The 16,084-nt window shown below is 35.0% G+C and overlaps 1 protein-coding gene across 1 annotated transcript in view; it reads right to left on the reverse strand.

The window, feature by feature from the left end:
- smyd3 (SET and MYND domain containing 3) overlaps positions 1-16,084 on the reverse strand; it is a 162,414-nt gene that overhangs the window by 29,268 nt on the left and 117,062 nt on the right. Inside the window, exons 6-8 of the mRNA XM_059518588.1 lie at positions 14,822-14,889; positions 4,113-4,215; positions 985-1,095 (exon numbers count right to left, since the gene is read on the reverse strand). Coding sequence (XP_059374571.1) covers positions 985-1,095; positions 4,113-4,215; positions 14,822-14,889 — 282 coding nt within the window. The remainder of the gene's footprint in view (positions 1-984; positions 1,096-4,112; positions 4,216-14,821; positions 14,890-16,084) is intronic.

Below are 16,084 nucleotides of genomic sequence, written 5' to 3' on the forward strand. Positions count from 1 at the left end.
AAATTAACATTTATCTATCTATCATACATGCACACACACATACACATGCACACACGTTATTATATTTTTTAGTTATATATATTTAAAAAACAAATCCCAAAATGAGCTGAAAACCCAAAGAAAACAGTTAAAATAAATAAATAAATAAAATTCTGTAGCAATACAAAACAATAAATCAATACTAAACAGTGCAGCTAACCAATACAACAAAATACTAATCACCTCAATCTATGTAGGTCATTTAAAAAAAAAAAAAGGGTTTTTAACAGAGACTTAAAACTGTCTAATGTCCAGTCCAGGATGCATTAACTCTAATCTTGCATACTATTTAGGATGGACTGTATGTGTATCGGGACACAACCTAGTTTAGAAACAGATGTAAAGAAATGGAACTGTATTTTTCCACCAAATGGATGTGAAAAAAAAAAAGTCTTTACAATTCTCTGGGAATCAACATACAAATGGTTTTCTTACTTGAGTAGTTTTTGCAGACTAAGTATGGAGAAGAAAGTACGTTAACATCCCCAAAAATTACGCACTTCACCTTTAAATTCCCATCTCTCCTCACTCCATTTTAGGCATTTATTCATCCGCTCTCTTGTACTTCTATTTATGCCATTCAAAGCTTTATTCTTGACATGCTCCTGTCATCACAGTGATAATAACAGATAACAGGGTCTGCTGAGGACGAGCTCCTCGGGGCAGTGCGGAGAGACCGGTGATCATCTAGAACCGGTCTGACACACTCCACACATCATCAGATGCTTTCGAGGGCTGAGTGGGACAGACACAGAGCAAAAGAGCGAGGAAAAGAGAACATGGAGGAACACAGGGATGATAGATAGTGCTCCCGCCAGGACACAATGAGGCGGGAAGAAGCCTTTTTTCAGGAGTGATGGCGTAAAAGTGAGAGGAATAGAAAAGTGAGGATAAGAAAGATCAAGAAAGGAAAGATAGATTTGAGAGGCTGTTGATATGGCTCACCTTGTCCTCAGTGGTACAGCGCGTGCACTGACACAGGAAGTGGTACTGCTCCTGTAAATGGGAACGTCTCTCTTTGCTGGTCGCAAGGATATCAGTGTAGCTTATAGTTAGCTAAAAAGAATGAAAAAGAGAGAGTGGAGATGGTTAAATGAAAAATTGCAGACTACTAGCAGAATGTAAACTGAATGTTAATACACTGCTTTATTTGTGCATATGTTTGTGTTGATGTGTTCACCCATCATCCAGGCTGTTAACAGAGCTGACATACAGATAATCAGAGTGGAAAATGTTGAATTTGTGTGGAATTCTTAGGAGCTAATCCTTTAAATTGTTTTCTTCATCTGACAAGCGACTCAGGAGAATCTGAACAATGATTGTTTTCTGTTGACTTTGTCTTTAAAGGGTTTTTTTTTTAAGCAATTTATTTACCGCTTTCTAGAAGTACATCCAATTACATGTGTGTGGAGTTTCATTCCAAAGAAATGCATAAAGTGCCCACATAATAACATATTAATATCACAATTCTATGCATAAATTTATTGCACGTTGTTATTATTATTATTATTATTATTTGTGAGTGCAGTCATATTGCTTATTTAAAATGTGCAGTATAAAACCACAGAAAGCTGCACATAATCACGTAATACTGTATCCCACAATGCAATGTGCTTGACCATCCAAAAAAAAAACAAAAAATCGACCAAATAATATTTTTTAATATATATATAATATAATATAATATAATATAATATAATATAATATAATATAATATAATATAATATAATATAATATAATATAATATAATAAATGCTATATTACATTGTAAAATATACTAAAAATAACTTAAATAAAATATACTCATTACAATTTGTTTCTTTTAAAATCTTAGTAACTTTTCTTTCAGTCTAGCATTAAAAGTGAATCAAAAGCAACATTGACCATGATTTTGAATATCGCCATCTTGACTCATTTGTTCAGAACGCCAAAAGTCAAGGCATTTTTTTCCTTAAAATTGGATGAATTATGTGAAATAACCACATTTATATCCAAGATGAAAGCTGGACACCATTTAATGAATTAAATATGCAATATAGTAAAGTCATGTGACAATGTAGCATATTACTACTGTAAACAAGGACTTGAATGCTGCTTCACCTGTTATCTAAGAAAAAATTATATAAAAATAATAATAAAATAAAAATAGCATGCAGCAAGCAGTATATAGAAAGCTATTTCATTTCCAAACCTCAGTGAGGTCAAATACAGAGCGCGAGAGAATTGAAAACAGTTATTCCAATGAATGAGTTATTGAGTGGAGAGAGAGAGAGAGAGAGAGAGAGAGAGAGAGAGAGAGAGAGAGAGAGAGAGCAGAGTACATAAAACTAGAAAAAATGAGTGAACAGAGAAAGCATCAGAAACAGGAAAAGGAGAAAACAATAAACAGATTCAAAATGAGTATGACCCTTACGGGCAAACAGCAGCGTGTGTACAGTGTGCAGATGTGTGCGGGTGTATGAATGATAATGTGTGTGTGTGTGTGTGTGTGTGTGTGTAAACCGTGTCTGTGGGACGATGAGCGCTCATGAATTCTGCCGTCGTATATGGTCCACCTATAGTCTGAATTCTCATTACTTGCTGGTAATGTAATTTTCCAGTTCACTTCCTCTCTCGACGTTCCCTCCCCTTGTCAGAGGTAAATTAAGCATGACTGATTTACTTTGGAATATCTAAACTTTCAGAGCAGAAATAAACAGAACGACTGCATAATTAGAGTTTCTCTATCTTTGAGGCTAAAAACCACATCCTGCCACAGGTCTGCCAAATGGATTCAAGTGTTAATGTATATGAATAATGTGTATGCATATGTAGGCTCTCTGCTGGTTTTTTAGGCTGGTGGTGCGCTAATAGGTTTCAATGAGCTTTGATTAGTCAGGACTGATTGTTAAAGAGTTCTGCTCTGAAATAAGAGCGCATCCTCAATGCAGTAAATGTACATATAGGATGTTGCTTTTAGATTTATTCATCGGATGACTGAACTATTGTGAAGTTAATCTGGCAGGAGGCTCTGTTAAGTGCCTGCACTTGAGAAACAGTGATGGCAGTTAAAACACTTTCTCCTGTTCCAGTTTAATATGAACAGACAACTGCAAAAGCTATTTGTGGGCTGAATGTATAAAAACACTAGCTCTATGGCACTATGAAAATATTACTATGTTTATTTGAGCGGCCTGACATCAAAGCTTTTTGCTCAATCAATGCATGGAGTGAGTTTGGGGTAGGAGACTGTGTTATTAATATTACTAACTGAATGAAAACATTTTTGTTAATTGAAATAGAAATAAAAAAAATAAAAATTAACATTACTGGGAAAAAATTTAAACTAAAATACATTTTCATGACTCCAAAACTAAATAAATGTAACCAAAAATATATGCTAAACTAAACTAAATTAAAGAATATACCAATTAAATGTATATTAACTGTATATTGCGCACCACCATGTTTATATATATATAAACATAATAAAAAACGAACTAAATGTTCAAACTTTAATTTATTATTATTGTTTGCTATCAGAAATATAAATATAATAAAACTTAATACTGGGAACCATTTTAATAAACTAAAAGTCAATTTCAAGACTCAAAAGCTATGAATATATGAATAAAAATATACTAACATACACAAACACACATACAATATAATATATATAACAAAATACAATGGAAAAAAATAATACAAATTTGCATAATAAAAACATGGTAAAACAAGCATAGAAAAAATACAATGAATAAAATTACAAAACTAAGAATAATAGAGTATAAATTAATAATAATATTTAACATTTATTTTTATTTTTATTTGGGGGGGGGGCTGTTTGAAACGTCATTATTAAAATTCAATTTTGTTGTAGCAAAAAATGGCTAAAATAATAATAATGAATTGTCAACTGGTAATGTTGTCAAGGACCCTGTGACAGCAGAGACCCATGATCATCATTGAATTTGAAGAGCCCTGGGTCAAGGCAGGACACAAATTACATACAGAGAGAGAGAGAGAGAGAGAGAGAGAGAGAGAGACTAGAAAAAAAGTGTATGTAAGTGTGTATGGAAGAAGGTATACTGTACCTCCTCACAGGGTCTGATGAGCCGAACAGCTCGCAGCGTGAGTCTCTTGCCCTCAAAGATCATGACACAGTTGGGCTGGCAGTCGTGGTTCAGCAGAGACATGCTGGGACAGACAAACACAAAACCATGTTTGAGCACAATTCACCAGTACAGCGTTTCAATTCATTTCTCATCCTTAATTAGGCCTTCATGAGGATCTTGTCCATGTAAAACAGCTCTGCCAATGATTTGTTAATTAGTATTAAAATAATATCATATTAAATAACATTAAGTTTTGTTTCTGCTGTTTGTACAAACCCAGGCTGATTTGGCAGATAAAACCCAAAGGAGCTGAATTTAGTTCAGCTTCTTACAACAAAAAGGCACAACACATAACTGTTCCTATTTCAATTTATTATTATTATAAATGTTTTCCCTCACCAAACATTGAGATCAAATCAAACTGCAAATCCCTCATACTCTCAATTTTCTTTCGATCCAAATAAATAATACACAAGGACTGCTAAATAATGGAGCATACAGTAAATCAGGCATCACTAATTAATTAACTAAAGAAACAAGTTGCTACAGTCTGGAGACACAGAAAACAAGAAAGCTGACATGTTTGCCAGGGGGACATTTGTCCTCTTCAATGTGATATGATGTAACATGCTGTCTTTACCAGAAAAGTCAAAACCGAAAGCGACAAGGTGAGGATGACAGCAATGAAACGACACTGATTTGACACTGATGATCTTTTAAGGTGAGCTCTTCACTGCTGATGCTGTTAGTGACGTATATGGATGCTGACAGCACATTGGAAATTTACAAGTGTTATTTCTGAATTTAACATGCAAAAAAAGATGTTTAAATGAGTTATTCTTCCAATATATGCATAAACATTAAACGTAATTACTGATTATATTAGACAATATGGTTTACGGTTCAAAAGTTTGGGATCAGTAAGATTTCTTTCTTTTTTTTTAAAGTCTCTTATGCTCTATATTCATTTAAATTATTTTTATAAAATACATTTTAATTATATATATATATATATATATTTATATATATATATATATATATATATTTATTTTTTATTATTATTATTTTTTTTCTATTATATTTTTTCAACAATGTTCCTTAAAAAGTGTACAGTGACAAGCTCCAAAAAAATGACAAAAAGTAAAAAAAACAAAACTATTTTTGTAAAATATTCATTTAATTATTAATTAATGCAACATATTTTAAAATGAACAATACAATGTGTGTACTGTATACAGTATGCTCTTTGTGTAAACCATGTTTTAAGTGTCTTCATGTCATTTAGAACTCCCTTGTGATAAGATTTCAGAAGATAGTGAGCTGAATCCATGTATTTACATTCACACAAGCATGACAGAATAAACACAGCAGTTATAAATCTAGCACGAAAGCACAATTACCCTTTATATGTGGACAGGAATACATGCTATCCGGCTCTTCCAAGGCTCCTGCTAATGCATCGGAAGTCATTCAAGAAACCAGAGCAACAAATTACTTGTGTTTGTCATGGTCTAGGAAAGATTCAACATTGCCTAAGTACAGAGTATAAAGCAGGCTTAGAGTCAGCCCACCCAGCCGATGGTAAACAGACAGGCCTCGCTCTCACGGGACGATCTTTCTGCGTCATTATAATTTCTCTGAGACGTCGACAATAATGTCTGAAGCCTTGATTCTGCCTCACATCCGATCTGAAGACTTCGTAGCTCATATCTAAACAACAATTTCGACATCTGCCTTTCTGGTTTTGTTTGTTCTCTGTAATCCCAGAGGCTCATAGATGCGAAATGTTTCCCATGGATGTTGAATATGGAAGTCGTGCAAGTTTAATGGCCCACACAGGGAGGCTGGTTCTACATATTTCTGAAGATATTTTATCTTTAAAACTGAGATATTTTGCTCCCTTTTTATAAATTGCTTTGAAAGACCAAAATAATGCAATCTCCCATGATTAGCCAGAATAAATTATTGGATTATTAGCCAATGAAATGGACTTGTTGAAAGACCATGGCAACAGGCCACACCCTCTGATCTCTAATGATCAAGCTTCACACATCGGTGCATTTCCATTATATTATTAAAACCAACTATTATATTAAAAGGAATAAATTAAATCAAATCAAATGTGAAATGAAATGAGAGCTCATTTGAATTTTAATAAATTTAGACTTACACAATCCAAAATATCAATAAACCGAAAGTTAAATTGAAATAAAGCAAGTAATGATGATAATAATTATAATAATTAAAAGTATGTGGAATAAATTTGTATTTAAATAATAGACAATATAAATGTATAAATTACACACACAACTTTAATTATAACATTGTTATATATTATTATTATTGTAAATAAATATAATAAACAATAAGTTCATTAAAAAAATTATATAATTTACTGGGGATTTATAAAGCCAAGCTTCAAAAATGTGTGTGTGTGGGGGGGGGGGGATATAAATAAATAAAATCAGAATTTTGAAACAACACGGGATTCAATAAAAACTCAATATTTTGGTATTCAATTACAACAATATACATATGGTATTCAAAATTTAATAACTTTCAATAGATTCTATTTATTTTAAAAGTGTCTGACCGATACAAAATTCAATATTGCTAAATCTTAAATTATTCACCAAAACCAGACATAATTTAGTTTTAGGTGACTATTTTCCACCCTCTTTCTGGTCATATTAAACTACTGTACACTTACTGTACCTTTAAGACTTCTATAAATGGCATCCGTTATGGTTGTCTAGTCTCCATGTAGTAGTAGTAGTTAGGGCTGCACGATATTGGGAAAAAATGACATTGCGATATTTTATTTTTCTGCGATATATATTGCGATATTTTTTCTTACATACAAAAAAGGGGTGAGCACACTTACATTCTCATTTTAAATGATTTAAACATCGACACCATCGTGTCAATAATATGCGCGAGGGAGAGAGAGCAAGACAGCGCTCGTGTTGTTTGAAAACGGCTCGCTCTCTCTCGGTCTCTCTCTCTCTCTCAATTCAATTCATATTGCTTTATTGGCATGACATACAAAGGTACATATTGCCAAAGCATTGTACATAGCAGAATAGAAACAAACAAAACAAACTTACATATATATTCATAAGAAAAAAAAATTACATGCAAAATAAATCCATATACATTTCTATAAACATTGATGGTACTTCTAATGTACTCTCTGTCTGTGTCTCTCGCGCGCGCTCTCTCTCTCTCTGTCTCTCTCGCGCGCGCTTTCTCTCCCTGTCTCTCTCGCGCGCGCTCTCTCGCTCGCGCTCTCTGTCTCTGTCTCTGTCTCTCGCGCGCGCTTTCTCTCTCTGTCTCTCTTGCGCGCACTCTCTTTCTCTGTCTCTCTCGCGCGCGCTCTCTCTCTCTGTCTCTCTCGCGCGCGCTCTCTCTCTCTGTCTCTCTCGCCCTCTCTCTCTCTCTCTCTCTCTCTCTCTCTCTCTCTCTCTCTCTCTCTCTCTCTCTCTCTCTCTGTCTCTCTCGCGCTCCCTCTCTCTCTGCCCTGTTAAACTTGCATGTGGTTTTCAGTCCTGTCAATTATAAACTTTCACTCTATGATGGTTAAGCTGTGCAATTAATCCGCAAATCGGCAAGGGCAGGGGAGTAGCTGGCCCGTACAGTTAATGAATAACGGATCAACTATGACAGCCTACATCGCACATCCTGCGATGTGACTATCGTAGATTCGTACATCGCGATATCAATGCTTAAACGACACATCGTGCAGCCCTAGTAGTAGTACACACTCATCAGAAAAGCAAGATTCTGCATAGTTAAACAGGTGCTGATGTATAAATGTGTGTTTTGTTTGTGTTGCATTCACTTTCAAAGCAGATTGAACTTTTATTTTAAAAGAACAAAGACAATCCTGTTTTCCAAGACATGCCTCTGTTAAGCCATATCCAAAAAAAAGTGTGACCGATTTGAGCTTATCAATTCTGTCAGAAAATAGCTGTTAGCAAAGCCCTTGTCTGACCATACACAATACATTCATCTCAAGGCAGACTATTTAACCTGAGTGAAACCCTCTTTTATGATTCTCCCTTAATTTGCGCTTTTGATTGTTCACCCATAAACAGCCCCTAAGAGCTCGACGCTCCTCCCTTACACACGGGCCTAAACTCAATCTACATGTGGTTTATAAGTAAAGAAAATGTATCTCATTAAAGCGAGTCTGTGCTTGTAGCTGTAAGCGGCGTGCTCTGTGAACAGAAGATGAGCAAAAGAATGAAATAATGGTGAACATGGAGGACAATGGGATGAATTCCTCTTATCTTCTACCTTCCACAAAACATAATACATGGGTATTGCTGAGCAGCCTGAAACATCAACAGACAAGGCGAATAGCAATCCGCTATGCTCATTTATTAATGTTTCCAAATAACAGTGCCGAAGGTGGCCATTAACTGTGCCGGAAAACAGAAAGGAAAGCTATTCCTGGCACACCCTCACACACCTGAAAACAGCTCAATTTACTGGATTTTCACAACAGTCGAGACTGACGCAACTGATACAAGGATATGATGTCAACATCACCCACTTAGAGCTAACTGCTTTTGGCCCTGTGTGTGGACTCTCTTAAAACACACTCAGACTAGTTTAGTTTGTCTGGGGCAGTCTTTATACATGCATTTCCATTTATTTACACTGTTCTGAAACACTTGTATGAACAGAGAATATTCCCACTATATTTCAAATTATATATTTTAGAATTTATAAATTATTATTTGATTGAAATTACGGTGGCGGAAATAACATTTTAGACATTTTTTGGATTAAAAGGCAGTCCTTTATCTCACTAACAATTTATCCTGAATAAAACATGTATAAATAAATAAATACACCAATTTATAATAAATTAAATATGTACAGATAAAATATATAAATCAATTAATCATACATTTTATATATATAAATACATTTCATACAATAATAAACACTTTTTTTAGATTATCACACGTTTATTTTATGTAAAACTTATTTTTTTATTATTATTTTAAAATATTTATTTTATTCATGTGATTAAATTATTAAATAAAATAAATAACAAAATAAAATAAATATTTTAAAACATTATAAAAATAAAATAAATAATATTTTAAGATTTTTTTAAGATTGAAAGAAGTTTAAGTAAAAAAAAATTCAGTTTCATATAACAAACAGAATAAAAATAAAGTTATCCAATTAGTTTTAATAGTTTCTGTTAGCTTTAATAAACCTCTGGGACCTTAATATGTGGGTATTGCTAAAGAAACACCCAATTATCCCTCACTATTTCCAAGGCCTGAATGGGGTGTTAAAGTGGAAAACAAATAGTCACAAACGTTCCTGGGTTTCACGGATGAAGGCGTCTGCATGCGGTAGAGCGTCTGTAAAATCTTTATGGAGTTCTGCTGCTGGGTTTTGTCAGGCCACAGCACAACAGACTGCTGGCCACGGGTTTGCTGGAGCTTCATTTGAGCACTGCATAAACACTCTGTTCCCCTGATAACCGTGACCAGACGGGGCTGTGAGTGTCAGCATGGAGTCCTGGCCAGGGAGGACGTCTGACAGTACAAATCCTCCTGCGAGCTCCAGACACAACCACGGGGATTAGCAGAAAACCGCTGGTTCACATCCAGCCAGAGAACAAGTGTTACACTGGAGCCGTTAAAGCGGATGACTTAAACACGCCACAATATGCTCTCGCATTAGGCAGCAGAGCAGAGAAACTGACAGTGTGTGTCACATGTTATGTATAAAAACAGACAGGGATAAAATGCCTTGTTATCGTTTAGAAATGGATGCACTGTTCAATGTTAAACCAAAAAGAGAGAGAAAAAAAATATTGCTACCTCAGTGCTATCTACATATAGCTAGTCTTCTGCATATCTACAATTTTATTTACACACACACACACACACATATAAATGTAATATATATATATATATATATATATATATATATATATATATATATATATATATATATGTAATGATATCAACCTTCATATTCATCCGGAAGAAGGAGGCGGGAACCGGCGGACAATCAAAAACATTTTAATGACAAAATAAACACAAAACAGCGCACCAGCCCCTCACGGACGACTGCCGCGCATAAAATAAAAACCAAAACACAACTAAAAGCCCAGGCCTGGTCCTCCCTCGTCCTTCACTGTCGTCGCTCCAGTTTTATATCCTTCCATCCCCTCCATGGGCCTCGTGACCGGTGGGACGAACAGGTGTAGTTCATCTCCAATCACTCCCCCGGCCTCGCTCCCATGTCCCTCGGCCCCGCCCCACTCGTCACAATATATATATATATATATATATGTATGTAATGTAATATATATGTATATATAAATGTTATCTTAAAATACTTTGGTAAAACTTACTGAAAGCCTTTGTATATAATGTTCACTGTAATACCATATCTTGTTGTAAATAATTATAACCAAATTTGAAATGAATAGTGTAACAATGAATTGATAAGTGTTGTAATGTATTAACTGTGGTTACAATTATTCTTGAGATTGTACAATGCATTATAAGGTGCATTACAAGTCAAGTCACCTTTAGTTATGTAGCACTTTAAACAAAAAAGATTGCGTCAAAGCAACTGAACAACATTAATTAGGAGAAGTGTGTCAGCAATGCAAAATGACAGTTAAAGGCAGTTCATCATTGAATTCAGTGATGTCATCATCTCTGTTCGGTTAAATAGTATCTGTGCAATCATTTGCAATCAAGTCAACGATATCGCTGTAAATAAAGTGACCCCAACTAAGCAAGCCAGAGGCGACAGCGGCAAGGAACCAAAACTCCAATGGTGACAGAATTAATACATTAAAACTACTTTTATAATGCATTATACATAAAAGTTTTGAAGAATGGGAATTTGAATTAGTGAAAAATTCTGAGGAATATTTCATGAATTTTATGTTTTTATATAATTTATAATTTTAATATACTCTTATTTTTTATATTTGAATATCCATGTATATATATTGTAGATTATAATGTTCCCTGAAATCACAAAGTACTTTTTAGATTTTTTAAAAATATATATAAAATATATATATATATATATATATATATATATATATATATATATATATATATATATATATATATATATATATATATATACAGTACAGACCAAAAGTTTGGACACACCTTCTCATTCAAAGAGTTTTCTTTATTTTCATGACTATGAAAATTGTAGATTCACACTGAAGGCATCAAAACTATGAATTAACACATGTGAAATTATATACATAACAAAAAAGTGTGAAACAACTGAAAATATTCATTGTGACTCTACAATTTTCATAGTCATGAAAATAAAGAAAACTCTTTGAATGAGAAGGTGTGTCCAAACTTTTGGTATGTACAGTCGTGGCCAAAAGTTTTGAGAATTACATAAATATTAGTTTTCAAAAAGTTTGCTGTTAAACTGCTTTTAGATCTTTGTTTCAGTTGTTTCTGTAATGTACTGAAATATAATTACAAGCACTTCATACGTTTCAAAGGCTTTTATCGACAATTACATGACATTTATGCAAAGAGTCAGTTCTTTTTCAGGACCTCTGCAATTCGACTGGGCATGCTCTCAATCAACTTCTGGGCCAAATCTTGACTGATAGCAACCCATTCTTTCATAATCACTTCTTGGAGTTTGTCAGAATTAGTGGGTTTTTGTTTGTCCACCCGCCTCTTGAGGATTGACCACAAGTTCTCAATGGGATCAAGATCTGGGGAGTTTCCAGGCCATGGACCCAAAATTTCAACATTCTGGTCCCCGAGCCACTTAGTTATCACTTTTGCCTTATGGCACGGTGCTCCATCGTGCTGGAAAATGCATTGTTCTTCACCAAACTGTTGTTGGATTGTTGGAAGAAGTTGCTGTTGGAGGGTGTTTTGGTACCATTCTTTATTCATGGCTGTGTTTTTGGGCAGAATTGTGAGTGAGCCCACTCCCTTGGATGAGAAGCAACCCCACACATGAATGGTGTCAGGATGCTTTACTGTTGGCATGACACAGGACTGATGGTAGCGCTCACCTTTTCTTCTCCGGACAAGCCTCTTTCCAGATGCCCCAAACAATCGGAAAGGGGCTTCATCGGAGAATATGACTTTGCCCCAGTCCTCAGCAGTCCATTCACTATACTTTCTGCAGAAGATCAATCTGTCCCTGATGTTTTTTTTGGAGAGAAGTGGCTTCTTTGCTGCCCTTCTTGACACCAGGCCATCTTCCAAAAGTCTTGGCCTCACTGTGCGTGCAGATGCGCTCACACCTGCCTGCTGCCATTCCTGAGCAAGCTCTGCACTGGTGGCACTCCGATCCCGCAGCTGAATCCTCTTTAGAAGACCATCCTGGCGCTTGCTGGACTTTCTTGAACGCCCTGAAGCCTTCTTTACAAGAATTGAACCTCTTTCCTTGAAGTTCTTGATGATCCTATAAATTGTTGATTTAGGTGCAATCTTAGTAGCCACAATATCCTTGCCTGTGAAGCCATTTTTATGCAACGCAATGATGGCTGCACGCGTTTCTTTGCAGGTCACCATGGTTAACAATGGAAGAACAATGATTTCAAGCATCACCCTCCTTTTAACATGTCAAGTCTGCCATTCTAACTCAATCAGCCTGACATAATGATCTCCAGCCTTGTGCTCGTCAACATTCTCACCTGAGTTAACAAGACGATTACTGAAATGATCTCAGCAGGTCCTTTAATGACAGCAATGAAATGCAGTGGAAAGGTTTTTTTGGGATTAAGTTAATTTTCATGGCAAAGAAGGACTATGCAATTCATCTGATCACTCTTCATAACATTCTGGAGTATATGCAAATTGCTATTATAAAAACTTAAGCAGCAACTTTTCCAATTTCCAATATTTATGTAATTCTCAAAACTTTTGGCCACAGCTGTACTGTGTATATATATATTATATATATATATATATATATATATTTTTTTTTTTTAAGAACTAAAGGTGGTCTGAATAGTTTTTAGCATAACATCATATGGATGCTATAGGGTGATTTGGGAAATTGTTCACTCATTTCATTGCCATATAATAAATTATATACTTAGGGTTACGAAAAAAATGCCTGCCTCAGAAAATCCACTAATAATATAATATCCTAACATTTAACAATCATATCAAATCCTAGTGGATAAAATCAAGCCTTGTTCTACGCCGTGTCCTAGAAAACATTCTACTTCACCTGAATTATGCCTATATCACTGAAACTGAATGTTTTGTGAATGTCATTGAAGAAACACCACTGGGTTTCATTTTAACAGGCCTTTAGTAACGGGAAGTTCCACTGTACCATCATGAACCCATCTAGAGCTCATCTGTAGGTGAACAAATAGCAAATGGTAACAACTGTGGGCATGAAGATTAATTATGAAAGACGTCAGCACTGATAAAGTGTAATTTAAGAGCAGTTCATCTCTGGGTCTCGGCCTTGTCACCGCCTGAAAGGCAGACTTTGACTGCTGCACTGACACTGGCCTGTCACATTTTAATTGCTATCACCCTCTACAAGATAATAGAGAGAAAAAAAAATGTTCTGACACTTCTGTGTAAGGCAGACCCATCAAAAATATAGCTGCATAGATTATTTTTGAGAATTTTGCATGCATTATATTTACAATTTAAATTGCAAGTTTCTAATAAACCAATACTAAAGTCATTTTCCATTTGAAAGCTTAATATAGTGTTTTACAGCATTGGCATACAAGATGCTTATGATATGCATTTCAGCCCAGAAGATTCTTACAAATGTTCACAAAGCAATTTTTGTAGAGGAAATCCCCTCTATTTCAGCACTCAATGCGTCTCGACAAGTTGTAATTCAGTCACACTGAAAGCCGATTGTCTGTTTATGTGTAATTATTCCCATTTCTTGTGCTGCGTTTCCTTCAGCTCCTCGTTGTGTGAATGGGAGCTTCCCTCAGGCATGTTCAGTAGCAGAGAGCAAATCGTAGCATGTAATCCTAACTCATGTCAAAATCCCTCTTTATGACTGCAGAGCTAATAATACAAACATGTTTTCTGTCACACAAGTCTGCTGGGCACGGTGAGCATGAAAACAAGAACAGTGCTTCAAATGACATCATTTTATAAAGATGAAAAAATGAAGACAATGAATGCAATGTGCTACAAATTGCAGATGTAAAGTTAAATTGAAGTAAAATAAAGTAAAATACTGAAGACCCCATTTAATATAACTGTAAGCATGCTGTTTACTGATACAGGTGTCGCCTTAATACACAAGCACATTAACATTTTGGGGGAAAAAAATATTTTTAAAAATTATAATTTGTGTCAATCATTTATGCAATCAGTTTAATTCATTTTTATTTAACTTCTACCTTTAGTATTATTATTTTTTCAGCGCAAAGCATGCTGAGATGTCGTTCCTATATACTATATATATATTTATTTTAATAAATTTTAATAATCATTCATTTATGCATTCATTTCAATTGATTTTAAGTAGAATTATTTCATGGAATAATTTTAAGATAATTTTATATGAATTTTATTTAATACATAATTTCACTTCATTTCATTCATTTTTTTACTATTTATTTTGTATTTTATGTAATAACTTTTTGCCAACAACAAACCTATGTTCAGTGCAATGCATGCTGGGATGTTGATCATGTCACTCACCTGGGGTAAAGTCCCACCCCCACGTCCTGCAGCTCTCCATCACTGATGCTGAAGCAGTTGCAGGTCACCTGTGAAAAAACATGAAAAACGCTGTAAGATACACATCTCTGTGTCTCAGTGAGGACATAATTTACTCCTCTCATCATTAGTTTCCTATTGTTAATTTGACTATGTGTGTCTTTTCCTCCCATTGATAAAAAAAAAAATTATGCAGCTTGCCAAAAAAAAAAAAAATTATGCAAATCTAAATGACTTCATGATTTGGTGATACCAGACTTGAATAAATTGTTCCGATTTCGAGCAGATCCCAGATGTTCACTATTAATTCCACATGGAAGAGCATGAGTGTGTGTGTTTTTGTTTGGTCTGATTGGCGCAGGGAGGATACGCTGCAGAACTCAAGCTGGACAGAGTCCATCTCCTGGAGAACATGTCTGTAATGAGTCACAACAAACCGAACAGAGCATGGAGAGGATGGCACTGGGCGATTCTGACGGGTTTTTAGATTGGGCTCTGCGGGACAGATGAGTGATGTGTGGAAGGGGAAAAGCAAACAGAACACAGTCATAAATAGACAACATGAGCATTGTTGATATGGGGAACACAGCAGTGTGTGATTTCAGGCACTGAGAGAAATTTTACAACACAATAAATTTTTAACACTGAGAAAACGTATCCAAAAATGAATAAAAAATAATCGTTTAATACGTCTACACTCTTAAAGGGAAAGTTCACTCAAAAAAAAAAAAAAAATTCTGTCATTTATTCACCCTCATGTTGTTCCTACCGAACTTTCTTCTATGGAACACAAGATGTTTTGAACTCTCTATGCTGCTTGTTTCCATGAAATTAAAGTGAATGTGAACTAGGGTTGTGTAGAACTACATATTATCTAAATCAACCAGTCGGTGGGTTACCTGAACTGAATTAATAAACTAAGTGATTAGTCTTAAAGCGTTAGTTCACCCAAAAATGAAAATGATGTCATTAATGACTCACCCTCATGTTGTTCCAAACCCGTGAGACCTCCATTTATCTTCGGAACACAGTTTAAGATATTTTAGATTTAGTCCGAGAGCTCTCAGTCCCTCCCTTGAAGCTGTGTGTACGGTATACTGTCAACCTTTTACTGACGCAATCTGGAGCTTCGTTAAAAATAAAGCTAATCAACTGCAAATTTTGGAATCCGATGGAAGGTTATGCAAAGACTGTGTTTGTCCACAACTTGGCTCTGCACAGCATCTTGTTATCTTCCGAGCATCT

This window comes from Carassius carassius, chromosome 31, assembly GCF_963082965.1.
Source record: "Carassius carassius chromosome 31, fCarCar2.1, whole genome shotgun sequence".
NCBI lineage: Eukaryota > Metazoa > Chordata > Actinopteri > Cypriniformes > Cyprinidae > Carassius > Carassius carassius.